Source organism: Pipistrellus hanaki (assembly GCF_964339955.1).
Source record: "Pipistrellus hanaki genome assembly, chromosome: 7".
Taxonomy (NCBI): domain Eukaryota; kingdom Metazoa; phylum Chordata; class Mammalia; order Chiroptera; family Vespertilionidae; genus Pipistrellus; species Pipistrellus hanaki.
In genome coordinates, this window is record NC_140509.1 from 86348597 (window position 1) to 86375843 (window position 27247).

At 52.5% G+C, this 27247-nt stretch overlaps 1 protein-coding gene across 2 annotated transcripts in view; it reads right to left on the reverse strand.

Annotated features, from left to right (window-relative positions):
- PRKN (parkin RBR E3 ubiquitin protein ligase) overlaps window positions 1-27247 on the reverse strand; it is a 353591-nt gene that overhangs the window by 168121 nt on the left and 158223 nt on the right. For both annotated transcript variants that reach the window (XM_084890914.1, XM_084890913.1), the window contains exon 3: window positions 6590-6827. In XM_084890914.1, the coding sequence (XP_084747040.1) occupies window positions 6590-6827 (238 nt within the window). The remainder of the gene's footprint in view (window positions 1-6589; window positions 6828-27247) is intronic.

Genomic DNA, 27247 nt, shown 5'->3' on the forward strand with positions numbered 1-27247 from the left:
GAATATTTTCCACATCCGATGTCATGCTGTGGAGAGCGTCCTTCCATTTGGGAAACTGTCCCTCAGCTCTCCTACCAAAATGGAGGCATCGACAAAGGCCTTCCAGTCAGGCGGCTGCTCATCAGCGTGCCCAGGGCTCGTGCTGACGTCACGCACCAGGCAAAAGCAAAGCAATTTCCCGCCAACACTTAGATCCGACTTAAAAGGACGAAAAGTGGAACCAAGAGACCCTGGTTCACACCTCAGCCTCCCCCCTGTGAGCGGGGCCCTGAAGGGAAGCTCAGTGTTTCCTGTCGGTTCTGTACAAACAAAGACAATAAGTACGTTCCCCGTGAAAATCAAGTAAGGTGAGTGCAAAGGTGTCATAAACCATTGAGTGTTAGCAAAAAACGTAATTGTTTTATTGAGAGTGGAAAAAGTTCTATCTCTACAATAGACTTAGACTAATGGCTGGCAGGAGAAAAATATGCTTTTCTGTCCCAGGACGCACATTAAATAGGACTACCGCAGCTTCACTCTCAAAACAGAGAAACAGCTGACACTTGGAATTAGGCCAAAGAGCACGGTTGTTTCTTCGGTGCTATGGCAACCGTTACCATTGGTAGGGCAGGCGTTCTTTACTTCCGGTGGAGATCCCAGGAGTTCCTATTCACCTGGGCAGAAGCTTTATAGTCCAGTAAGAACTTCACTGTTTTGTATTTAGCCTAGCAATCTTACCCTAACTTCTATCTATCTATCTATCTATCTATCTATCTATCTATCTATCTATCATCCACCCACCTACCCACCCACCTACCATCTGGAAATGAAATTTAGGACTGTTCCCCCTCCCTCAAGAACTCATCCTAAACACAGCCGGCATGGATGTCATGGTTCAGGGCACAAGCCTGGGTTGCAGGCTCAATCCTAAGTGGGGAGCATGTAGCAGGCAGCCGATCAATGATTCGCTCTCATCATTGATGCTTTTATCTCTCTCTCCCTCTTCCTTCTTCTCTGAAATCAATCAAAATAAATTTAAAAAAGAAAAAAAGAACGCACCCCAAAATATGTCAGGCTGGCAAAATCCCCACAACTGTGCAAAGTCCTCCTCTGGCTCCTCAGTTGTACTGAAAGGGCATGTTATAGCACAGGCGTCTTCTTTGGCAGAATCCTAGTGTTTCAGTAATCTGATGTGATAGCAGATTTAAGTTGCTCTGGCATGACTGCCAAAGTCTCTTCGTTTGGGGGAGGGTTACCCGGGAGGTGCTCCGAGGCACAGGGAGCTCACAGCCTCCGGCGAGGTCATTAGCATGGATGGTGCACGGTGAGAGGTGGGCACGTGAGACCGAGTCTGAAGCTTATCATTCTATTTCCTTAGCGGGCGGGCCTCCACGGCTGATTGGTGTTTGGCGGGTGTTAACTAATTTATAATCCTAGAATAATTCTCATCTTGTACTACATTCGACCACCCGCAAAAACCGCTGATGAGAACATACTCTCTAATAATCACGCTGTATCTGTAATGTGTATTCAAGAGCGCAAGCCTGAAAAGCAATTTCATTTACTTTTAACAGCCTTGGTGAGAGCAGCTTTAGGTTCACAGCAAAACCCAGCTAATGGTACAAGGGTTTCCACAGACCCTCTTCACCACACACACACCTCCTTCTCCATTATCGACACCCGACCCCAGGCGTGGTGCAGGGACACACTGCCAGCATGTACAGCCACAGTCCTGCACGGACACGGCTGCCGCTCCCTGTCCACGGTTCCATCAGGGCTCACTCTTGGTGTGGTATCGTCTGTGGGTTTGGACAAAGGTGTGACGGCATGCATCTGTCCTAAAAACACCTCTTTGCCCTGACTGTCCCTCCCCTCCCCCCAGCCCCTGGCAACCACTGATTTCTCTTACATTCCACAGTTTTCGTTCTTGGACCGTCACAGAGTGGGAGTCACGGGGTAGGCAGGCTTCTCAACTAGGCTTCCTTCACTTAGTCACATGCACCTGACTTTCCTCCATGTCCCTTCATGACTTGCTAGGGCATGTGTGTTCAGTTCTGAACAGTACCGGTATGTTGTTGTCTGGATTCACCACGGCTTCTCTGTTCACCTACAAAGGACATGGTGGCTGCTTCCGAGTCTGGGCAATTACGGATGAAGCTGCCATGACATGCGTGTGCAGATAATTACAGAGTCGCCCATTTCCCCCCGACCTGAGTGAGCCCCCCGGAGCACGGCTGCTGTGCTGCATGGTGAGAGTGTGTTCACTTTTGTGAGAAACTGTCCAACTGCCCTCCGACGTGGCTGCTCCGTGTTTCATAGCCACCGGCGATGACTGAGGGTCCCTGATGCTTTACAACCTTGCGGGCATTTGGTGCTCAGTGTCTTGGATTTTGGCCATTCTGACAGGGGTGTGATGGCATCTCATGGTGTTAACTTGCGATTCCCTAATGACATATGCCACAGAGTCTTTTCATATGCCATTTGCTACTTGCATATGTTCTTTGGGGAGGTGTCTGGGAACAGCTTTTGCCAATTTTTTAATTGGGCTGTTCATTTTATTGTTGAGTTTTACAAATTCCTTGCATATTTTAGATAATAGCCTTTATCACATGTCTTCTGCATATATTTTCTCCCAGTGTGTGGCTTGCCTTCTCATGATCTTGACATTGTCTTTCACAGGAAGAAGTTGTTTAATTTAATGACGTTTAGCTTCTTATTTATTTATTTCATGGATCATGCCTATGGTGTTGAACCTAGGTCATCACCATAGTCAAGGTCATCTAGGTTTTCTCCTGTTACGTTCTAGAAATGTTATAGTTTTGTTTCACATTTAAATACATGACCCGTTTTGAGGTTGGTTTTGTTTGTTCGTTTTTGTAGAATATAACGTCTGTCAATATTCAGTTGTTCCTGCACCATTTGTTGAAAAGACTATCTGTTCTCCATCAGATCCTCTTCAGAGATCAGCCGGCCAGATCATGTGGGTGTGTTTCTGGCTTTCTATTTCATTCCATGTATCTATTTGCCTGTTCTTGCACTGACACGGCCTGCCTCAATCACTGTAGCTTGATAGCGTGGCACCGCATCAGGCAGCATCCATTTCCTCCCTGACCTGGTTCTTCTCCTTCAGTGGCGTGTTGGTAGTCTGGGTCATCTGCCTCCCTATAAACTTTAGAACCAGGTGATCCACATCCAAAAAGCAACTGGCTGGGGTTTTCATTGGCGTTGTTTAGATCGAGCTGACATCCTGACAATGTTGAGTATTGAGTCTTCTCCATGAACATGGGATATCTATTCACTTATTCAGGTCTTTGGTTTCCTTCATCATAGTTGTGTGACTCCTCACATAGATCCTGTAAACAGTTTATGAGGTTTATATTTGTTTTTTATTTATAGGGTGCTAATGCAAATGGTATTGCTTTTATTTCAAATTCCACTTGTTCATTGCTGATAATATAAGAAAGCAACTGACTTTTGTATATTAACTTTGTATCCTGCACTCTTGATAGTTCCAGGAGTGTTTTTGTCAATTCTTTCAGATTTTCTATATAGACAATCAGGTCATCTGGGAACAAAGTTTTAGATGTTCTTCTCCATCTGTGATGTCTCTTACAAATATGTTAATGTTTCTTTCAGATTGACTGTAAGTACCCTCAGTGTTTGTCTCAAGTTATCTTCATTTTCCTCATATTTTTGTTGGGTATATTGGGTACAGAATTCTAAGTTAACATGTGTTTCGCAGTATTTGATATTACATCACCATTTTTCTTCTATTATTTCTAGTAGGTGTCATTCAAATTATTTTCCCATTCTAGTTAATCTCATCTCTTTATTTGACTTTCAGATCTTCTCTTTCCTTAGTGTTTTATTTCCTTAATGACATGAGCTTTCTGTGCTTGAACTTGACTATGACCAACTGGAGGCTTTCTCACTGGCCTTGCCTGGGACTGTGCACTCTTGAATCAGAGAAACTCTCCCCAGCCAGTCTCTGAGAAATCTGTCTCTCCTCTCGGTTCTCCATTCTCATACAAGGGTTTCAGATACAAGGGTTTCTGATCAGTTATATGATCGCCATCTCATTCTAAACTCCTATTCTCTTAAAACTATGTTTTACACTGCAACCCATAGCACATTCTGGGCCATTGCCTCATCTCTATATTCCAGTTCACAAATTCTCTCTTTGGCATCACCTAATTTGTTGTTTCACTCCATCCACTGGGGATTCTTACAAATTCCAATAGCTAAAATTACGTTTTATTCAATAGCTACCTTTTCCTGTTGTGTCTGTGTTAATTAACTTTTTTTTTATTTTGCTTTAATTAACATAAAACACATTTGTTGCATATTCTGTTTCAAAATGCCATTTCATTTCCTCAAGTTTTGGGGGAACTTATCTTGTGGCTTATGGTATATGGACCCCTCCACGCAGGAGGAACATGTTTGACGTACAGCACTGGTCATGTGCTCCCTCCCGGTAGGGTTTGGCTCTGCGGCATCAATGCCCCGCACCTGAGATCCCTCTGGGAGCTTTCGTGAGTGCCGTTCTGCCTGAAGCATCAGACACACCACAGGTGGGCCCACTCCTTAGGTTAACTTCCCATTCAGGATCGCACAGGTACTGCAGGTTAGATTTGCTTCACTTCCCCCATGTCTTACATGTTCTGCCCATTTCTCAAATGTGATTTCCAGGCTCCTCGGTGCCGAGTGCAGGTGAAGGACACCTCCCTCCCCTCCGAGCCACCTGGAGACCACAGGGCGCCAGCCCACGCGTAAGCCCTGGGTTCACCCATTCCTCCACGGAGAGACGGCGGTGCGGTTTCTATTTCTCACCGGTCCCTGGAAACCCATTTTCCCTTCTTTATTTTCTTGTGTTCTTTTTGGCAATTCCACTTATGATTTTTTAAATTGATTTCAAAGAGGAAGGGAGAGGAAAAGAAAGAAATATCAGTGATGAGAGAGAATCACTGATCGGCTGCCTCCTGCATGCCCTCTACTGGGGATCGAGCCTGCAATCAGGGCCTGTGCCCTGGCTGGGAATCGAACAGAGACCTCCTCGTTCATGGGTTGATGCTCAACCACTGAGCCACGCCAGCCGGGCCTCCCGTGTGATTTGTAAATGTGACGAATTTAACAGGAGACATTTCCTGTGACTTAGGTTGCATCTCGCTGGCTCCAGAACTCTGACGCTGTGAAAGCCCTCCGAGCCCAGAGCTACTGTGTCTGCACTTAGTGCAGGTGGAGAGACATGAACGTCTCTCCCGTGGGGCCATCATGTTGTTTGGGGTTGTTTGTCCCGCAGTCAAAAGCAATCCTGTTACACCATGACTCTGGAGACTGGAGACTGAGAGCTGAAAGGAGACCTGTTACTGTTGTCAAAGCACAGGCTCCCATCCTTGGGAAAGCAGAGCGCTCCTCAATGGGTGTGGCGTGAAGAGGGAAGGACCTCCGCCCAGAGGGTGGACTGCCATTGAGGTAATGGCTTAGAACCTGCAAATGGCCAAAATGACCTCTGAAGCTCTCCTCCTGCTTTTAAAAATGTCTCCACATGCAGAGAGCGGCTCAGTGTTTGGACGGGTTCAAGCCTCGGATTAATGAGAGGGCACGGTCCGCACGTGGCCAAGCCATGTGCAAGTCCCAGCTTGGAGGGCAGAGCCCGCCCAGCACAAGTCCAGCCAAAGGCTATGGTTGTCAGCTTGAACCTATGGTCTGAACCTGTGGTCCCAGGAGGCTGAGTGATGTGGGCTTGATAAGAGTTCAGGTGCATGAACTTGAGTAGATTCGAAGCCCGTGAGAACATTGTAAACATCTTGACCAGGCCCTTGCTTTGCCTGCTGGGATCTGACTGAAAAATAAAGGCTCGGCTTGCAGACTGTGCACTGTCTCCCATCCAGGCACAGTGGCCCACCTGGTCCAGCGATATCCGCTTGTCTGTTTTCCTTAATTCTTCACGGCCCCCTCAGGTTCACCCTTGGCCGCACTGGATGCGGTTCATCTACGGGTCAGTGTTTCCCACAGTGTGGTACGCGTACCCCCAGGGGTGCGGGAAGAGTTTGGTGGTGGTACGCGTTGCACCGGAGTTTGGTGGGGATATGCACTGACTGCACCGTGCTTAGCTGCGCCTAATTCTACGTTCTCATGGGTACTTGGGGTACTCAGTGTTACGAAAATTATAGAAGGGGTACACAAATGTCAAAAGTTTGGGAAACACTAAATTCTACATCACCAGAAACATCATCACCCAAAAGTATTTTGATTGAATAAGAAATAGAAGAAAAGAAAGACAGAAGTCGAGAGAGACACATGCACCTTAATCATATGTTTTGACCCAGCACAACGCCCCATGTGTCCCTAGACCCCTAGCTCTTCAGGAAAAAGATTACTATCTTCACGGCAGGACACCTTCCCAGCCCATGTTCATTCCCAATGGGACTGCCTCTGCCGGGGTGCTTACTAAATGCCCGCCTCCGCTTCACATCGAACACCCCTCTCCTGGCGACGCCACCCCTGCGATGGAGACCCATCGTGAACCACATGGAGGCATGGAGGCCCCTTCTCCATGGAGACTCCGCCACCCAGCACACTTCACTGGCCCTCAGCAGCACGTGATTACCTGGCCTGCCCGCTGCCCGCACAGCGCCCTCTCTGTCTTCGTGCAGAATGACGGCCAGGCCCTCGGAGTCGGTGGGGAGCACGGAGCTGCTGAAGTCCACGCGGGTCAGGCTCTCGGGCTCCCTCACGAAGGCCCCCGCAGTGCCCTGGGGATGGTCCCCACCGGTGGCCGTGGCGGGCCCTTTTCTCCCGGGCCTCAGCACCACGTGGACGATGCTCTGCTGGCCCAGGTCGCAGCTCTGCGGGAAGAGAGAAACACGCGAATGTAGTCTAGTGTTCACATGCTGGTGAGGGCGAAGGCACCAGAGTTCCAGGCCAGGTGCGAGCCTAACTCTGCTTCTGTGGATGTCAGCTTGCAGTCATCAGACCTGGGGAGGGGACGTGGGACAGGCGTGTGAGGGGTAAGGTGGCACCCGTCCCCTGCCAAGGGCACCCCGCTCACATGTGTGTCTGTCCCACCGGACAGGGAAGTGGTGGGGGGATGAATGAAGTACAACCACAGAAAACCAAAGAGCTGTTCAAAGGGACATACACTGTAGGTGACAAAGGCGCCCTGTAGGCTCGGCCTACTCAGGCAGTGAGAGGCGATGCTGCTTAAAATGGCGACTTCAGAAACTTCATTCACTCATTCATTCATTCATTCATGTTGTTAAAGATTTTTAGATAGAAAGGGAGAGTCAGAAACATCGATGATTCACTGATGTTTATCTCTCCCTCTCTCTCTGAAAACGGTTTAAAAAAAGTGTGTTAAGGGAACATACGATCATGGGAGTCTTGGACATGGAAAGATGGCGGTGGAGGCCGGCTGAGGAGTCATGGAGCGCAGGGAGGAAGGCTGGTGGTGAGGGTGTGCCCACCCGGACAGGGAGCCCCTACCTGCTGCCCTGGGGCAGGGCCTGGCCCAGGAGGCAGCTTCCGGTCTGGATTCCCAGCAGGCAGTCTGTGCTGGCCAGGAGCTCAGGTGGCACCTGCCTCTTCCTTGATCCTCTGCCACCAGGCTCACCGCCTCGTCACAGACCCGTGGGTACATCCCCTCCAGGCTGTCTGCTCCCTGGGGTGGTGGGTGCAGTCCTAACACCACCACCAATGACCGGCTTATTTACCCTCCCACTGAGGGCGGGGGAGGCTGCCTAGATTAGGTCAATCACCTTGAGGAAAGAATTGATCATCTCGTCAGGCAAATCGGGAGGTAATGGTGGACCCTTCAAAGTTTCAAGAGCTCTTTTTTTTTTTTTTAATAGTAAATAAACTTTATTTATCTGTTCTTCTGAGATGACATTGCCAACAATCACAGGTTTGCATACAATAGTTATGTGTTGACTATTTGCAATTTACAGTAGTATTTATTATTTTTTTTTGGTGGAAATATTGGAATCATGTCTGCAGGACAGAGTGCACAAAAGGGGCCAGGTGCTGACCTGACAGCTCAGGGGAGGCCTGCATGGCGGGCTTGCAAACTCAGACCTAAAGGAACCACAAAGGATGGTCTAAAAGCCATTAGGGTGGGCAGTCAGCTCCTAGGCTGGTATCTTCACCTAAACTGAGCCTTCGGGTCTTTCTGCATCTATGATAACACACCCTTGAAATGTCTGAGTAGCTTGTAACTTCCCTTCTTCTGGAGCCCCTGGGGCACAACCTAAAGCACAGGCCCCAGGACAGATTCCACAAATCCCTTCATTGTTATCACTAATTGTTCCCGCCCTGCACCCACCTAGGTCTGTGTCCATCATTTTACTTTTTATCCAACCCCAGGGGTTTCCTGCTTTGCTTTATCCACCCCCTTATCTACCCCCTATCACCAATGGATTTCAGGTAACCCACCTAAGTCCCTCCTTTGATTGTAAAGCATAAATACAGATGTAGCCGCCATTCTCCAGAGCATTATCTCAATTCCTTGAGGTTCTGCTTCCCGACAGGCATATGTGACCAGTTTGGCTCAAATAAACTCACAGGATTCTTTTCTTTTTATCTTATTGATTATGGTCTCACATAATTGTCAATCACAAGGATTCCTTACAGGTTTCAATGGTTTTTTACCTTAGCAAAAGGGACCTCCACTCCGGCAGTTAACATGGGGGGGACAGGCTGGGGGCGGGAGCGGCTGAGAGCCCCAGGGCCTGGCAGCAGCAATCCTTTGCAGGGCGGGACCTGCCCCAGGCTGACCTTCCTCCCTGGCAAACGCCGCCGGGCCTGGAGGTTTGGGCCCTGACCTTTCCTCCCCGAGGTAACATCCGGGCCTCAGGCCCAGAGAAGCACCCACTGCAGAGTAACCCCACCAATGACTGCTGTGGCAGGACCCCCTGCCCTGGTGCCGCCGGTCAATCAGAGGGGACCCCAGCCCTGAGACCCCCCTGGGCAGCTGCTGCACATGCTACTGAGATCTTCTCCTGGACCCTCCCTAACCTGTCCCCCTGGCCCTTGGACGGAGGGCCCAGGGCTCCGCTCCCCAGCCCAGGCGCAGCTCCATTAGCTCCGGCCTCCCAGGCTCCAGGGCCGTCCTCCTCCTGCACACGCTTTCCTCCGCCCCTTCCTTCTAGTTACTTCTAGGAGCCGCTTCTGGTCCTCCGTGTGGGCCTGGCTCTGACTTCTTTCCCAGCCGGGGCCCAGGTTTGCTCAGACCCCAGGGGTCAGACACCCAGTGCCGCTGCCCACAACAAACCAGCACAAGGCCCGCCTCCCACACCCAGGTGGGCGGCCCCCCCAGGACGTCCCCAGGGTGCCGCCCCCAGGCCCTGTCTTCCACCTCCAGGTGGCCCTGATGCTGGAAGGGAGCCCAGGCCGAGGCTGGAGAAGGAGGCCCAGTGGGAGGTTGGGGGGGGGGGGGGAGAGAGGGCGCGAAGGGGACTCACAGAGAGGCGCATCTTGGGCTGGAGACGTGCAGGAGCCCTGAGCAGAGCAGGAGTTAGAGGTTCAGTTCTTCAGACAGGAACTGCCCGGGCAGGGAGGGAGGCTGGGACAGGCCCTGGGGCGGAGGGAGGGGCGGAGGGAGGGGCGGAGGGAGGGCTGCAGTCCCCAGGGACGTGGGTACGTGGGTGGGTGCCAGCTGGAGCCCCTTCCCTCTGGCTCAGCTCAGCACTGCCCCTCAGGGGTGTTGCCCTTCACCCTCCCAATGTGTGCACAGCCTGGGCACTGGTGGTAGGTCCTTCACAGGGCCCTCAAACCCCCACCTGACACCCCCACTCTGTCACAGCGCCCCCCACTCCGATGGCCCACCTGCTCCTGACATGGCCTCCTCCCTGCTGCCCTGCGCAGCCAGGTGCCCAGTGACCCGTTCTGATGGCGTCCCTCCGCCTTCAGTTCTTCCCTCCCACTGCCCTCCTGTCGCCCCACGTGCCAGAGCCTGGAATCGCCCACCTCCCCATTGCCCACCTCCCCATGGCCCCTGACTGACCACATGCACAGGACACAGAGCACGCGGCGCTGCAGAACCTGCCCACATGCCCACATCACCTGCTGCGCGGCCGGCTACACAGGTCCTCACAGGCTGGCCGTCTAACCACTGAGCTCACCAGCCAGGGCTGGGGACTTGTTCCCACACACGCTCCCCAGGGCGACCGGACGACCCGTGACCTGGGAAGGGCGGGCCCACCGGGCAGCTGAGCCCGAGCGGAGGGAGCACTGCGGAGGGAGCACTGCGGAGGGAGCACTGTGGAGGGAGCACTGCGGAGGGTGTGGGTGATTCACCCACAGGGATGTGTAAGGGGGCACTCTGTGGCCCGTGTTTCCCTCTCTGAGCCCCTTGCCCTTCAGACACCCACAGGCTCTCCCCAGTCCATGACCAGGGGATGGCTAGCGGAGCCCTCGGTTTATAAGCATCCAGGTCAGCCAAGGGTCACAGGTCAGCCCCTGCCCAGTGCTCTGCGCCTTCAATGACGCTGCTGTCTCCAGTGTCCTCAGTGGGGTCATTCATTTAAAAATATATATATTTTATTGATTTTTACAGAAAGGAAGGGAGAGGGACAGAGAGCTAGAAACATTGATGAGAGAGAACCAAAGATCAACTGCCTTCTGCACACCACCCACTAGGGATGTGCTGGCAACCAAGGTACATGCCCGTGACCGGAATCGAACCCGGGACCCTTCAGTCCGCTGGCCGACGCTCTATCCACTGAGCCAAACCGGTTAGGGTGGGGTCATTTATTTTAGTTCCAGGTTGTCAACCCCCCTCTCATCAGACAAAATGCTCCGTCCCCCACCCCCCATTCCGCTGGCCTGTGGTCACACTCTCCATCATGCCCCAGCCTGCAGGCTCCGAGCTCCGTCTGCAGTGTTAACAGCGCACAGTGTCTCCCTTAGAAAAGCAACAACGATTCGTCAGAAATTATCAGATGAAAGATTTCCCAATTTAATAGTCAATGATGTTATCAGATTTTAATTTTAAAAATGATTTCAACATTAAGGAGCTCTCACTTTGATAAGTTTAAAGAAACACTTTTTAAAGCAACTGAAATTTAATTCCTTTTTTTTCTTCTTGCTACTAAAAATCCAGAATGCATATTACTTGCTCCTTCTGGAAATAACTTCCAACAGGCAGACGCTCTGTGAGCCCGCGGAGGTTTGGGTGGGGCACTTTGTATGTGGAAGGACGAAGGGCAATACTGGGGAGCCGGTGAGGGCGTTTTAAACGCCATGGCTGAGGGTGCGGTGCGTGGCAACTGCCCACAAGGCGACTGCGTGACAGAGACAGACGCTCTGGTGAGTGCGGAGCCAGAAAAGAATCTTGAAGTAAAAGTAGCAAGTTGCCAAAGAGGATATATTGTTAGCCCATTTACTACACATCGTATGTACGTTTTTTACACGCAGTAAAAGTTTGCGCTTCTTCCCCTGGGTTAACGGCTATTCTGCACAGGCCTTCTGTCTGCCTCGGGAGCTCTCTCCGTCCCTCACATCAGGCGTTTCTTAACCGTGGTCGGATTATGTATACATGAGACCGGTTAGAGTGCCATAGCTCTGGCATGAATGTGTATCTTCAAACCCAATTGTTATAGTTATATTAGTGTGGTGTTTTAAGGACTTAAAACAGTGTAAGAATAATTATTTGTGTGATTTAAAATAGGAATGAAAGCATTTACTTTTATGAGTGATTTATAGTTTAAGTGTGAATTTTATTTCTGATCTTAGTCTGATTTTATTTTGAGTAAAAGAAATTATTTGAAATGTGCTTTAGGCTTACTATAAGTAACTCCATATAATGTGACTTGAATACATTTCGTGAAACTTGAGTTTTAAAACTGACTTTGAGCCCCTAACTGTGTGAACGCCCTAACAAGTGTTTATCTGAAAAGTTGGAAACTGAGGCAAAAGGTACCTGGAGAGCGCCCGATTAGGCACACTGAAGATCTATTGGTTGCACCCAGAAGGAATTAAGAAACGCCCAGAAGGAATGAAGAGACACCCAGAAATAGCCATAAAAGAAGGGACCTAGAGGTACTGGGCAGAGACGTGCTCTCCCACGCTCTTCTCCCTGTTCGAAATACTGCATGAAGCTCTGCCTGAACAAAGCTGTCACTCTGCCTGTGAGCCAAACCTCTGAGGCCTCGTTCCTGACCGAGATGCTGCAGCAATGTGTTCCTGTCCAGTGTGTGTGTCTGTCGGTGACCTGCCTAGGCTTCTGGAAACCACCAGGACTCTGGTAAATAAACCTTGGGATTCATGCATTCTAACTCTTGTGTCTGTGTTTAGTTTATGCTCGGTCAATTTTAGTTAAGTACTGTGGGCAACCCGTATAAGTCCAGTTCTCTGGCTGAGGGACCCCAGTCACCTGTGCATACGTTCCCACCTGAGGGTGAGTTGGAACACCAATAGACCCCTGCCTTCCACCAGGTGTGCTTAAATTGTAAAATTAAACAAAGATCAAATAGCAATCCTACTTGGTTCCGTATGTCATTGACCAGTGTCACACGTATCCCACAGAATGAGTGCTGCTTCCAGAGAAGAAGTCATTGAGTGCACACACCAAGCTGTGATGACTCTGAAGAATGGGGCTGGGTTGCAAGAAGGAGGAGTTGGAGTGTTTTCTGTCTGTGCTTTCAGATGTAATACCGATAGGCATTTGTTCCTTTGCTCGCTTAAAAGCACATCTAGGAGAGTATCCGCAAGTAAAATACCCAGGTAACCCCCAACCCCCTTCCCTTTTCCAACAGTAAAGAGGCCAAGAGGAAGTGCATGCTCACTGTTCCCTCCGCCTCCTGCTGGCAGGTGCCCGCGTGCACCTCAGCGCTCTCTCGGGGCTGCTGTGCCCTGGCCGAGTGACCTATGACCCCACTAAAGCTAATGAGCAGGTGCACAGGGCCGCCTCCTTTCGGCCGAGGCTGGGGACTCCGGACCGCAGGCTGAGGGCGGGCAGCCACACTCACTGCCGGCTGGCTGTGGAATCCACGCCTTTCGTAGCTTTTTGGATGGTCAGTTTAACCTCCCTGCTTTCGGGTCTCTTCACAGCTGTCAGCCTTGACCCCCTGCCTCCTTTCTCAGGAATCGATCTGCCCTGTGCACCTGTCAGGAGCTGGTCTTCTCACCTTGGGGAAACTTCCTGGCACGCTGAACCCGTTTTCACTCAACAGGGGGCCCGTGGCCCTCACACACGAATGCCAACGCCAGCGAAGTCTATCATTTAGGATTACCATCACTCTAAGCAAAGACCTCACTCTTCCAGTCCATTTCTCCCAGACACAAAGCACCAGGTCCCCCAGAAAGTGAGAGGAGACTTCTAATTAGCTGACAGTGTGGTTTGAATGGTTGCTATGACAACACCAGCTCCTTGAGAAAGACCAGGACGAGGCATCATTAGGAAATCCAGTTCTTTGCAGCAGTGAAAGCTGTTGTTTTGTTTTGTTTTAACATCTAGCTAAGTAACTGGCTTTGAAACTGATCAAGTGTTGTATCTACATTCTCTCAAACTTCGCAACAGCTCAGGGAAATAAACACTCCCGATGAGACAACTGAAGTTCAAAGCGATGGATGTCCTGCCTGAAAATGACCATTTGAAATTAGGTTTTTCTTGTCCCACAACTAAGGGCTATTACCCTTTCCTGAATGAAAGGGGATGGGAATCACAGTGGAGACATCTGCTGTGAACACATGCAAACCTTGCTTCACTCTGGCACCAAAGCTACTGTAAAGGCAGCGCTTTGGTAAATCAAGATGACATCATGCCCTAGCCAGTTTTGCTCAGTGGATAGAGCATTGGCCTGCAGACTGAAGGGTCCCAGGTTCAATTTTGGGCAAGGGCACATGCCTGGGTTGCAGGCTCAATCCCAAGTAGGGGGTGTGCAGAAGGCAGCCAATCAATGATGTTTCTCTCTCTTCCTCTCCCTTCCTCTCTAAAATCAATAAAGAAATATTTTTAAAAAATTTATTTTTTTTGACATTGTGTCCAGCTGGTGTGGTTCAGTGGTTGAGCATCAATCTATGAACCAGGAGGTCATGGTTTGATTCCCAGTCAGGGCACTTGCTTGGGTTGTGGGCTCCATCCCCAGTGTGGGACATGCAGGAGGCAGCTGATCCATGATTCTCTCTCACCATTAATGTCTCTATCTCTCTCCCGCTCCCTTCCTCTCTGAAGTCAATAAAATTACATTTTAAAAAAAACCATGACATCGCTCTAGCTGTCTTAGAAGGTTGCTTTATCTAATGGTGTAGGTGTCTGAAACTCTGAGAAATGATGACAGAACATATATGAGACACAAAGCATGATGTAAAGCAGGGACTAAAACCTGACAGACAAGCCGGGATATGCAGACACCCATAAACTTGAAGAGGGAAATCCCAGCTCTTATGGACAGAAAAGGCTCATCTCCTCCGTTACAAATCACACACTCAGCTGAGCGACCTCTGAGGCAAAGGCCTTACTTTTGCTAACGGGGCCCACTCCTGAGCATGATGATAAAGGCGGGGTTTTCCTGGTAGATCACCATTTAGGCGGGAGATTTGCTTAATCAAGGTCTGATTGCGCACATATGGAAAGGCTGAAGGGCAAGTCGGAGCACAGCAGCAGCAGCAGCGCTTTGTGGTTTGTGTGGCTCATTTCAGGGCATTGTGGGAATGCCCTGCGGATGGAGAGAAGGGTTTGCTGTCCTCAGAGCTATCGTCCTGTCGCCCAGGACGCTGGGTGGGGCCACGGGGACGCTGTCCAAAGCCTCAGTCTGGCAGGGCTGCTGTGACAAGCACCTCAAGCCTGTGGTTTCCACAGCGGAAGTCCCTCGGGTCCCCATTCTGGAGGCGGGGCCTGAGGTCAAGGTGTGGGCGGGGCCTGAGGTCAAGGTGTGGGCGGGGCCTGAGATCCAGGTGTGGGCCTGCTGGCTCCTGATGAGCTGAGGCAGGATCTGCTCAGGGCTCTGCCCCGGGCCACCCTGCCCTGTCTTGACATGAGGTTCTTCCTGTACTGTCCGTCCATTTTCCACTCTTTCGAGGACACCGGTCCTGGTGGATCCGGGCCCACCATCCGGACCTCGTTCTAACGTGATCACCTCTGTAAACTCACAAGGTCACTCACAAGGTCACATTCTGAGGTACCGGGACCATCACTCAGCACACCTCTTTGGGGACACAATTTAACCGATCGCACCTAGGACAGAGGAGGGAGGGAAGGGCCCTGAACCAGGTCCTTCGCCAGGAGGGCAGGGAAACCAGAGGCAGGAACCTGACTGTGACCATGACTTATCTAAATCCTCCCATTGACACAGGAGCTGCTGGGGAGGGAAGGTTATGATTTTTTTCCTTTCTGGGAGGGCAGATTAGAGCATGCAAGGAAGTTGAAAATGGGGAAAGCTTCATGTCAGATGGCTGAATTGTGATACACAAATATTTTTATTAATGGCAGATGTCCCAACAAGATTCTGTTATTCAGAGGGAGAATCTAAGACCCACCCTTTGTCCTCAAATCCAATCCAATGGCTCTCACTCTCTCCATCAGACACCCAGAGCCAACCTCATAGACAATCAGCACCCACCCCACGAACACCTGGATCCATGCACAGATACCCAGATCCACCCCCACAGACACCCAGATCCACCCCCACAGACACCCAGATCCACCCCACAGACACCCACATCCACCAACACAGACACCCAGATCCACCCCCACAGACACCCACATCCACCCACAGACACCCACAGACACCCACAGACACCCACAGACACCCACAGACACCCAGATCCACCCCCACAGACACCCACATCCACCCACAGACACCCACATCCACCCAGACAATCAGCAGCCAGATTCCACCCCAGAAAGCCACAAAACAGCCGAGTCTTGCTGAGATGGAAGCACAGAGAACAGGGTTGGAGAGTCCAAGGGCGGAGAGAAACACGAGCCATCACCACAAATGACGTTGTGGAGTGAGCCCGGAAGCCGCCGGACATCTGGAAACTAAAATGGAGCTGAAGGCGATCCCCAGCCAATTCATCAGCAGCTGCAGGACGGTCTGCCAAAGAGACTCCCAGCAAATGACATTTGGTCCCCGACCCTTACAAACCAGCTCTGCAAGGCCAGAATGGCGACGCTCTCCAACCTCATCATTCGTTAAAAAATTTGTACTTTTATTGATTTCAGAGAGGAAGGGGGAGAGATAGAAACATCAATGATGAGAGAGAATCATGGATCGGCTGCCCCCTCACACCTCCTACTGGGGATCAAGCCTTCAACTTGGGCTTGTGCCCTGACTGGGAATTGAACCCTGACTTGCGGGTTCATAGGTTGACTCTCAACCACTGAGCCACACAGGCTGGGCCAACCTTACCATTCTGATGCCCACGCTGCCCACCACTCCCAGCCCATCCCTCTGACCGTGTGCACAGGGTGCGAGGGAGCCGCTGGGACTGAGCAGGCCGCTCTGGCCTGGGCACTGGCGCTCCTGCTTGGGAGGCAGGCGGGGCGCAGGCGGAGATGAAGGCGCCTTTGAAGGCAGGGCCGCCCGGAGATGAAGGCCCTGCCTGGCGGAGCCGCTCCTGCACCGGAAGGAGCTCCTTTCACGTCTCCGGGCGGCTCCATCCCCCAGGCACATCCTCCGGGAGAGCGGAGGGAGCGCGGGCCTCTGGGATTGGAAAGGAAATCTAAGAACCGAAGAGAAACAAGATGTGCGGGCACTGAGCAAACCGGATGGAGCGTTTCGTAACAAGGGAGCGGCCACTTCCAGACAAAATGTACTGGATCATCCTGTGTGTTTCCTTCTTTTGTTTGTTCCCACCTCTCAGAGACACAGCACCCGCTGTGCCCGGTGTGTGGCTCCCGGTGCTCCCGGTGCTCCCAGTGCTCCCAGCTGTCTGTGACGGAGGAAGGAAAGCCACACCTCTTCCTGCTTTTACAAACGGAGGGGCGGCGAGGCGACGCCTGCGATGTATTCTATTCCGGGTGAAACAGAAATGGAGCAGAATCGGCATCAACGTGTCTATGCGAGGGGTCGGATGCTCACTTGGGCTGCGTGTATGCCAGGCGGAGCTTGCTGGGCTCTGGGCGGGAGAGGCATGGAACTCCCCCGCCTCGTGCTGACTGACCTTCACCTTGGCTTTCCCTTCTCTGCTGGTGCCCGTTAGAGGCAGACACCTCCAAACACACACACTGGGCATGCGCCTGAGAGCCAGGGAGCCCCAGCGGGCGGCTCTGGATGCCACATGGTGTGAGCCAAGCACAGCGAGTGCCATAACTGGAGCGCCCGGACAGGGAGGCCTGCCGATCACCTGGGTGTCGGTCTCTGAGCACCGGGTTTCTCCCCCGGGCCTCTGCACCCCTCTGAGGCCCGGGCGCTGTCGCAGTCCTGGAGGCCCACCGAGGGAGGTGTGAGGCACACACTTCCCTGCTCGGCGCCGGCGAATAGTTTTAGAGCCAATCTGATGCCGAGAAAACGACCAGATAGCAAACCCAGCCTGGCTCTCAGGCGTGCCCGCGGCCGAATGCTTTGACGGCTGTAACCCTGTCCCCTGGTGTCCTCCACGGGCACCAACAGAGGAGCGGGCACCGCCACACCCAGGGCCCGCCCCGCCGCGCAGGCTGACGTGGCGGGGCCAGCAGGGGAGGCCGAGCCCTGGGCTCCAGCCCGTGCCCACAGCCGCACCCGCAGCCCTCGCCGGCACCGGACCTGCTCCCCCTGCAGACAAGACTGGCTTCTCACCGGCATCAACGTGATCAAACCGGGCGGGGCACGGAGACACCTGGCAGCGCGGACAGTGAGGGCACGGGGAGCCTGGGGCTGGCAGGTCACCGCAGCCCCACCCGCACGGTGCGGGCGCCTCGCAGTTGGGGTGCATTCGTTTCTCTGGGCTTTTGCTCGGGGGGAGGTTCCGGCTGCAGGCTCTCATGGAAATGGCTCTGCAGCCACAGAGACAGACCCTGGGGGCTCCCGGCGCCCGGAGACACAGCTGTCGTCCCCCCTGTACGCGCCTGGAACGTGGAGAGCGTGGCCCTCGGGTCAGACGGTGAGGCAGCGCCCTGGCCGCAGGGCCACTGGCCTCCCTGTGACCCGAGCCACTGGCCCCCGGCCGCCCGCAGAGCACTGGGCCCTGAGACTCCACTGTGTGGTCTGTGAGGTCCGAAAGGTTGGTGACTCTGTTCTGAAATACCTACTGTATCTATATACGTAAAAGGCTAAGTGACCGGCCAGCAGCTATAATGAGCACTGGCCACCAGGGGGCAGACGCACAACACAGGAACTGCGGAGCGGAGGTCATTTGGCAGCTGCAGTTCTTGGGTTCATTGCAGTTCATTGATCGGCTGCCTCCTGTACGGCCTCTACTGGGGATTGAGCCCACAACCCAGGCATGTGCCCTGACCGGAATCAAACCCTGGATCCTTTAGTCTGAAGGCCAACGCTCTATCCACTGAGCCACGCCAGCCAGGGCTGTTCATGCATTTTGAGCTCCCAGGGTCACCAGGCCAGCGGGAATGCTGCCCCTGGCCTCTGCCCTCAGGGGCAGCATTCCGTGGGAACTGCCCCCGGTTCTGGAATGTGTGCTGCGAACTGTGTGCAGATGACATTTAAGAGTCACATGCCCCTGGAAGCCGCCCTTCTCCTGGGGGTGCCTGGCCCGCCCTGGAGGTTGGGACAAGAGGGGTGCAGGCTGGGAGGTGAGACCTCACAGCCTTCCGTGGGCGTGGGCCTCGCTGCCCGGAGCCGAGGGTCCGTCCCACCGTCTCTGCTGCCTGTGGCCGGCAGGGTCAGGACAGCCTCAGAGCCCTGTCTCTGTCTGACCGGCGGCGCGGGCCAGGGTGGAGCCTAAGACAGCGTGCAGGCACCTGCCAGGCAGCGCAGTCAGAAACGGGCGGGAGCCGGTTCTGCGGGAAGAACATCGGAGCGGCCGCTGGAAGGGAAGATGGAGGAGAGGCACGCGGCCCTGCAGGGAAGCACCGTGGGAACGAGTGATGCCAGGACGCTTCTGATAAGACACTCCAAAATGTCATCTCAGTGTTTACCGCTGGTCGTGAAATTGACGGGCCTCTCGGGCGGGCGGAGGTCAGGAAGGAAGAGACGGTGCAGCAAACGCGTTATTTCTGCTCCTGTTGTATTTTTATTAGTTATTCCCCCGTGAACCAGCCATTGCATCCCTCCTCGCTCCTGCGGCTTTTGGGTAATGCCGTTTTCTTGTCGCCTTCGCTAACCCCCCAGCGCCCACCCGCTGGAAGGGAGGGGTACCCAGTCTGCCTTCAGAGGGAGCTCGCTCCTCCAGTGGGGGGTTGTACTGTGAGCATGCGCACTGTGGGCCTGAGCACTGTGGGCATGCGCACTGTGGGCCTGAGCACTGTGGGCCTGAGCACTGTGGGCATGCGCACTGTGGGCCTGAGCACTGTGGGCATGAGCACTGTGGGCATGCGCACTGTGGGCCTGAGCACTGTGAGCATGCGCACTGTGAGCATGCGCACTGTGGGCCTGAGCACTGTGGGCAGGAGCACTGTGAGCATGCGCACTGTGGGCCTGAGCACTGTGAGCATGCGCACTGTGGGCCTGAGCACTGTGAGCATGCGCACTGTGGGCCTGAGCACTGTGAGCATGCGCACTGTGGGCCTGAGCACTGTGGGCAGGAGCACTGTGAGCATGCGCACTGTGGGCCTGAGCACTGTGGGCATGAGCACTGTGAGCATGCGCACTGTGGGCCTGAGCACTGTGGGCATGAGCACTGTGAGCATGCGCAGAGAAGCCAGCCCTCTCGGCTGCAGCTAATTCCCTGGCGCGGGGCAGCCCACCTGCCTTGACTCCACGTGTGTGCGGGAAACAGAACTGCAGTGGATTCCGGGGGTCTGCTCAGCCATACAGGGCATTCTGCTGCTTTTCTCTTTATTGCATATTTACTCAACTGGGATGGTTTAATGCAAACAGTCTCATCTCACTTTTCAAGTCAAGAAAATAAAAATGCAAACATCAGCGCAAGTGCTGGCGTCCAGTCCAAGACCCTGAAAGGCCACAGGCTGAGTCTGTCGCCAGGACTGGATTCCAAGGTCCGCCCATGTCCTCCTGCGCATCCCCTAGTCTCAGCTGCAGGCCCTCTATCACCCCGAGGAGGCGCCATGGCCCTCCTGCACAGAGGGCAGACAGCAGCTCTGCCAGGGCACGGGGCGTGCCCTGGATCAGCATGGGGCGGGGGTGAGGGGCCAGTCTGGCTGGTGAAGGAGCCCGTGGCGCTGGCTCAGGTGATGCTGCAGGTCAGTAAGCTGCAGGCTGCTTCCGCTCACCGGGTAGGAGTGAGAAAACATCCCGCACCTGGGTTGTCTGCTGCGCCCATTGGAGCCACAAAGATCCTCTGACAGGAGGCAGGAGGGTGAGTCAGAGCGGAGCGAGGCAGGGCCAGGGCCACGGGGAGCAGGCAGCCCCGGGGCTGGCGGAGGCAGGGGACCGGCCTACGGACACTTGGATTCCCGCCGTCTAAGACTGCCTTTGGAATTCTGGTTTCAGAGCTCTAAGAGAATTAACGCAGTATTTTAAGTCACCAAACTCGTGGAGAATTTTAAAAGCAGCAATAGAAAACCATCCAGAATGGATACATAAAAATGTTATGTATAAAATATATAATGTTAAAATTTTATATGTAATTCAAAGGGACCAGTCAATTCAAACAACTGACTTATTTTTAGATCAATATAGCTTGAAACATCCATATCAAATATGTTGGCTATGTGTAATGTGCATGTTCTGACATATTTATTAATGAAAATAAGTATATCACACTTAAGTTTCCAGTGCTCAGGGAAAGTCTGAAATGATTGAATCAGAAAAGTTTGCTGGAAACAATCCAGCTCTTATTCCGTCTCCTGACAAATTTTAACTACAATGTGTAGAAACAGGAAATTATCAATGCCATGTTTGTCCAAAGAGCCTTGGCTAGGGATGAATAACAAGGCCAGAACGGCGAGCCTCAGGTTCACGGCTGCCACGAGAAGGAAGAAAGAGTGGGAGACTCGACCACAAGCCTTTCATGATATAGAGAGACGGCTTGAAGGACAGTTGATGTATAACTCTGAGACCCAAATCTTTGTTATAAAAGTAGGTCGGTTAACACGCTGATTGCAGAGCCTGTGTTTACGGGAGGCTGCGAATGATGCTCCGGGGGAGGCGGCTGCTACCTGGCAGCTCACGGTCATTAACTCACAGCGGCGGCATCGATCGGCCTAATGAACTGCACTGCCAAAGGGGCTGCGCGCAGTCTGCCAGCGCTGGGACCAGAGCCGCCGCCTCCGCGTGACCCTCCTCTCACACGTGCACAGAAGCCCCGGGCTGTGAGGGTGGTTACCGCACACGGCGCTCTCCTTAGCGTTTCTCCGAGGTTCCGGCGGACACCGCATGCGCACTCAGCCCTCCCCCGGGGCGGGGAGAGGACCGTGTCCCAGCACCACCGCTCTGCAGCCCCGCCACGCCCTCTTTGGCACATCCACACACATTCATTTTCTGTCTTTGAGATGATTAATTTTCACGTTCCAATATTCTTTTCCTTTCTTGTCTGCTTTCCTTTCCTCAATTATTTTCCAAAAATCCCCAAGCATCCATTTTAATCTTTGGAGACCCAAACAACAAAGCACGTGACCCAGATTCTTGCCGATGCATACAGACACTCACACACACATCACACACTGCTATGTACACTCTCTCTCTCTCTCTCTCTCTCTCTCACACACACACACACACACTCACACATTCTGCTGACGTGCACACACACACTCACACACAATGCTGTGTACACCCCCCCACACACACACTGCTGATGCACACACACACACTCACATACTCACATTCTGCTGATGTGCACACACACAATGCTGTGTACACACACATACACACTGCTGATGTGCATACCCACATACACACAAATATGGACATACACATATGACACACATACTATGCATACATGTACAAGTACTTTTGTGTATAACAGTTTTGTTTCAAACATAGAATTGTGCATGTAGATAACTACTTAGAAGTTACCAGTATTCAAACAGAGGAAAATATTAATATCAATTATTCAAAACGGGGGGGCCCTCGGCCTGGCCTGTGGGGTTGGGCTGAAACCGGCTCCCCAACATCCCCCAAAGGATCCCGAATTGTGAGATGGTGCAGACCAGGACGAGGGACCCTACGGTGCATGACCGGGGCCGGGGAGGGATGCAGGAGGGCTTCAGGGTGTGTCCGGCCTCTCTCACTCAGTCCTGATTGGCCGGACCCCAGCAGCAAGCTAACCTGCAGGTTGAAGTGTCTTCCCCCTGGTGGTCAGTGCACATCATAGCGAGCGGTTGAGTGGCCTTAGCATGTCATTAGCATATTACACTTTGATTGGTTGAACGGATGACTGGACACTTAGCATATTAGGTTTCTATCACATAGGACTATCTCTGGGAGATAAAATATCTGTTTCTCTTTGTGTTGCTGTCCTGTGGTAGCAGGTTTCATCATAAGACTTTTAGCTGTAGGTGTGGCTCAGTGCCCTGGCTGGTTTGGCTCAGTGGTGAGAGTGTTGGCCCTCGAACTGAAGGGTCTCCGGTTCAAGTCCGGCCAAGGCACATACCTCAGTTGCAGTGTCTCTCTCTCATCGATGTTTCTCTCTCTGTCTCTCCCCCTCCCTTCCACTCTCTCTAAAAGTCAATGGGAAAAATGTCTTCGGGTGAGGACTAACAATAGCAAACAGCGTTTTACCTGTACATCAGCCTCGGCCTGAGGCCATGAGCACTGTGTGGCTTTTCCTTAGCCGGCCCTTCCTTTAGACTCACTGGCCCACGCTCTCCCCCCCGCCGCGCGCCCCCCCCCCCCATTTTTAATATCCGGCTCTGTCCTTGGAGACCTCCTGTACTGGCCGCGTCACTCTGCGGCCTGTCGGGGGCCTTTGAGATTCCGATCTGCTGGCTTCGAGGAGGCCTTTCCTGTAATTTAATTCTCCGCGTTGGCGCTTTGGAGGTCACGGGCACTGGTGGGTCAGGTGAAAGCTATGAATTGTCTTTCCCGAGAGACGCACACACACACACACACACACACACACCATGCCCCACAACATCCTGCAAAAGCCGCAGAGGACGCAGGGGCGTCCCGGGAGGGCACCGCGGGGGCCCCCGGGTCTGGGGCATGTGGGTTGGGAACACTCACTCACGCTGGAGGCCGAGGCCACACACAGTAGATGTGAGGGAGAATGACAATTTGAAGGCCAGTATTTAACATGGATGCTACCACGCACAGACCTTAAAACTCTCTTGACTGACCTACACTGCCTGCCTGGCACAAGAAAAACTTAGTCATCCATTGAAATACAGTAAAAGCAATTTTCCTTCATTGAAATGAGGTGAAATTAATTTTCCTAATTTCGGTAAAATACACCTAACACTGACCATCCTAACCATTTCTGAGGGCACAGTACAGATGTGTGTAATAGTCACATTGCTAGGCAACCACCTCCAGACCCTCACCCTGCAAAGCTGAGACTACACCCATCAGACAGCAACCTGTCTCCTCCCCTAGCTACACACACCCCTCCCCGCTTTCTTTCTTTTTAAAAACGTGTTCATTGGTTTTCAGAGAGAGGAAGGGAGAAGGAAAGAGAGAGAGAAACATTGATGAGAGAGAACCATCATCAATCGGCTGCCTTCTGCATGCCCCTCACTGGGGATCAAGCCCGCAACCCGGGCACGTGCCCTGACCAGGAATGGAGCCGTGACCTTCTGGTTCATAGGTCGACGCTTAAGCACTGAGCCCGCCAGCTTGGTTCTGTTTGCTTCTTCATGGACAAGACACAGGAAGTAAAATATGGGCGGACACGGAGAACCTGGAAATCATTACCAACACCAGCCACACTCTGTGGGTTGTGTACAAGGTCCTTGCACTTTACACGGTACACATGCACTGTGAACTTTCACACGCAGAACATAACACACATAGGAACTACCGATCCTTTTCCACCATTCAGATGACCCAGGGACAATGACATGTACATGTGTGCGTGTGTTTGAGCAGCTGGAGAGCGTGTGGAACTCGGGCGAAGGGACAACAACAAACAAAAAGTCCTCGGGTGAACCGACGATGACAATGTGCGTGAACTAATGAGTCTGATTAATTTAATTCTCTGCACTGATGTGAAAAATAAACAAAATCCTTGGTGCTTCAATCCACTGGGTGGTTTCCCTCTAGCTTAATTTTAAAATCAAAATTGGCATGCAAATCTAAGCGGGTCTGGGATATTTTAATTTGGAAAAATCACATCCCTGTGTACACAGAGATGAACATTACTGTACAGTAAAGGAGTTCAGAAGGAAATGTTTGTTTTCAACTACTTCATCAGTGCCGGCGGGCGGGCGGGGGAGCGGCGGCCGCAGCCAGGAGGCCCGGGCCTGGCTAAGCCCCTGACCGGAAGGGATCCCACAGACAGCTTTCCTCCCGGCTCTCCCTCTGCCGGGAACACCCGCTATGGGTTCTGAGATGCAGAGCCACCAGATCCTCTTCATGAGGAGCTCTGGGCTGGCACCTCTCCACTCCCCCTGCGCCTTGGAGTCCCGGGTCCGATGAACAGCCTCACCTCAAGGGAAGTGGCCTCAATGCTCCATAAAAATGGCGATGCCTCACTGTGACCTCATCTCAGGCGTCACCGACCTCCCCCCTCCCTCTTTTACACGTTCCAGGGACCAGCCATACCACACTGGGTTTCCAGGCCCGGTAACCCCTGGGGAGCTGTGGTGACGCCCCTGGACTGAGGCAGCAGCAGCCCGAGGTGGCTCACAGGCAGCCAGGCCCAAACACTGCTCTGAGTTATTGGGATTTTGTCCATCCTCGACCCGACAAACATGAGATATTCATAAAGTACATACACATTTGGGAAAACGTCTGTCTAGACAGTATTGCTAATTTTTTAAGAATAATTCTTTAGAAACCCATTCTACATCCACCAGCCCTCAGAATTGACACCTCAACACATTTTAAAATACCATGTCCACAGGGAAAGAGTCCCATTTGGAAAGAAGAAGCCAACATTGAACGGCACACATTTTAAATTGGTTGAAAACCCAGTTCTCAGAGAATCTAACCCTATAGAAACCTTCCAAAGGGCCATGATGATAAAGTAAGGTCCGCATGTGTGCCGATGTCTACCGGTGTGGGGTCACTGCACACGGGAAGGGCTGCCCCAGCTCAGGGGAATGCCAGCCGTCCAACCAGAGGCCCTGCCAGCCGGCGAGGCCCTCCTCGCAGGACCGGCCCCATGAAAACCACAGCGAGCCGCGCGCACACCCTGGCCAGAGGCTCCGGGAGCGGAGGAGGCGAGGAGCCACGGGCAGCCGCACCACTTGGACTGAGCATCGGTGACGGTGCGCGGATCAGGGCGGGACTCAGCTGCCCCCGCAGACAGCTCCGAGCATGAGTCGGGCAGAAAGGGGTCTGAAGAACCAGTGTTCAGGCGCCCCGGGGACTGCGCCAATGCCCCTGCCCGCCGTGCTCTCACGCAGTGCCCTGGAGGGCATGTCCCCGAAAGGCTCCCCAAAGCTGTCTGCTTCTGCTTTTACCCGGCGCCTGAGGTGGAGAGAGAGCCATGCCTGCAGGGATATTAAGCCTCTTCAATATTCGCCTGATATCAGATGAGCTGTAATCACGCACAAAGCCACCTCCGAGGGAGCTTCTGAGCGTTGCTTTTGCCGGCGTCTCCGGCTGTAATGCTTCCAGAGATTAGAAATACCCTCCTTAAAAAGGCGTTCTCTGTGTCCATATAAATCAAAGCAGCTTTGTTAAGCAGTCAGACGGAACAGTCGCTGGTGTAACTCGGGGATATTCCCTTTAATTGCCCAAGGTTCTTATCTTTGATTGAACACCAACCTCAGAAGCGAAACCGCTACGTGGCTGCAGTTTAGTCCCGACACCCGTCTACCGAGTCCAGGGAGGACCTCACCGGCTTGAACAGCTCCTGGGCGGCTCAGAGAGTGGGTTTCCCGCCGGCTTTGGTTCCCGGAGGCTGACTTTGAATGTTATCACAGGGAAAGGGAGAAGGGCTACATAATTTATTACTTCAGAGAGGAAGGGAGAGTGAGAGAGAGACAGAAACATCGATGAGAGAGAATCGTGTTTCAGTTGCCTCCTGTGCATGTGTTCCTCCCCCGGCACACACACAGACACACACACTCAGCTCCCACACTGGGCTCAGATAAGGCTGAGTAACCGAGTCTAAAGCAATGAAATGCCAGCCACAGAGATAACATGAGATCCTAGTACAAACACAAACAAATACACCAAAGGAGGCAGGCAGGCAGGCAGGAAAGGGAACCACAGGGAAGAATGACAAACAGAAGACAGTACCTCAGGGAAATGTATTCCAATAAACGCCTCTGTCAGCAGAGAGGATGGGAACAAAGGGGATCTGGCACTTCCTACAATACAGAGCTAAATACACAGGAGCCGGCGAGTGCAGTGTGAGGAGGCTGGAGCAGACATTGCCGGCATGCTGTGGGACTGGCAAACGTCTCCGCGAAGGGCCAGCGGATGTGTTAGCCTTCCTGGGTCTCTTATGGTCTCTGCGGCATTTTCTTATTCTGTGTTTCGCAACTCTTTAAACATGTAAAAATCACTGGCAGGTGCCAAGGCCTTCCAAAAACGGCTGGAGTATTTTATGGGCTGTAATTTGCTCCAGGGATGACATAGAAAGCAGGAAATCAAGAGAGAAAAATCAATGAAATTAGAAATTGATTAACTGAGATGAATAAAATAAACCTCCAGAAAGAGAGAGGAGACGTGACAATGTCAGCATGATGGAGGGGCCACCACGGAGTCTTACAGACACTAAAAGATAAGAAAGGAACTTGCAGACCCTGGGAAATCAGAAAATTTGGCAACTGAGGGGAAACAGGCACGGTCTCCTATAGCTCAGTCAGGAGGAGACAGCGTGGACAGACCCATCGCTGTTTACTGAAGACACTGGCTTGGAGGTGACGCCTGCCAGAGAGCTCCACCGAACGCTGAGAGGCAGTTACATCGGCTCTATACACACTTCCCAGGGAACGGGGGCCGAGTGACTGCTTCCCACACACTCGATGGCTCGCACCGCTGTGGCACAAAACGGAGAGAACACATCCTAAGAAAACTGTGGGCTAACGTTCCTCATAGCTTCAGACACAAAACAACAAAATGTTAGTAAACGTTCAAAAATGAGAAACAAAACCTTTTAGAACAATATATGAAAAGAATAATACATTACAATTAAGTAGAGTTTATTTCAGTAATGG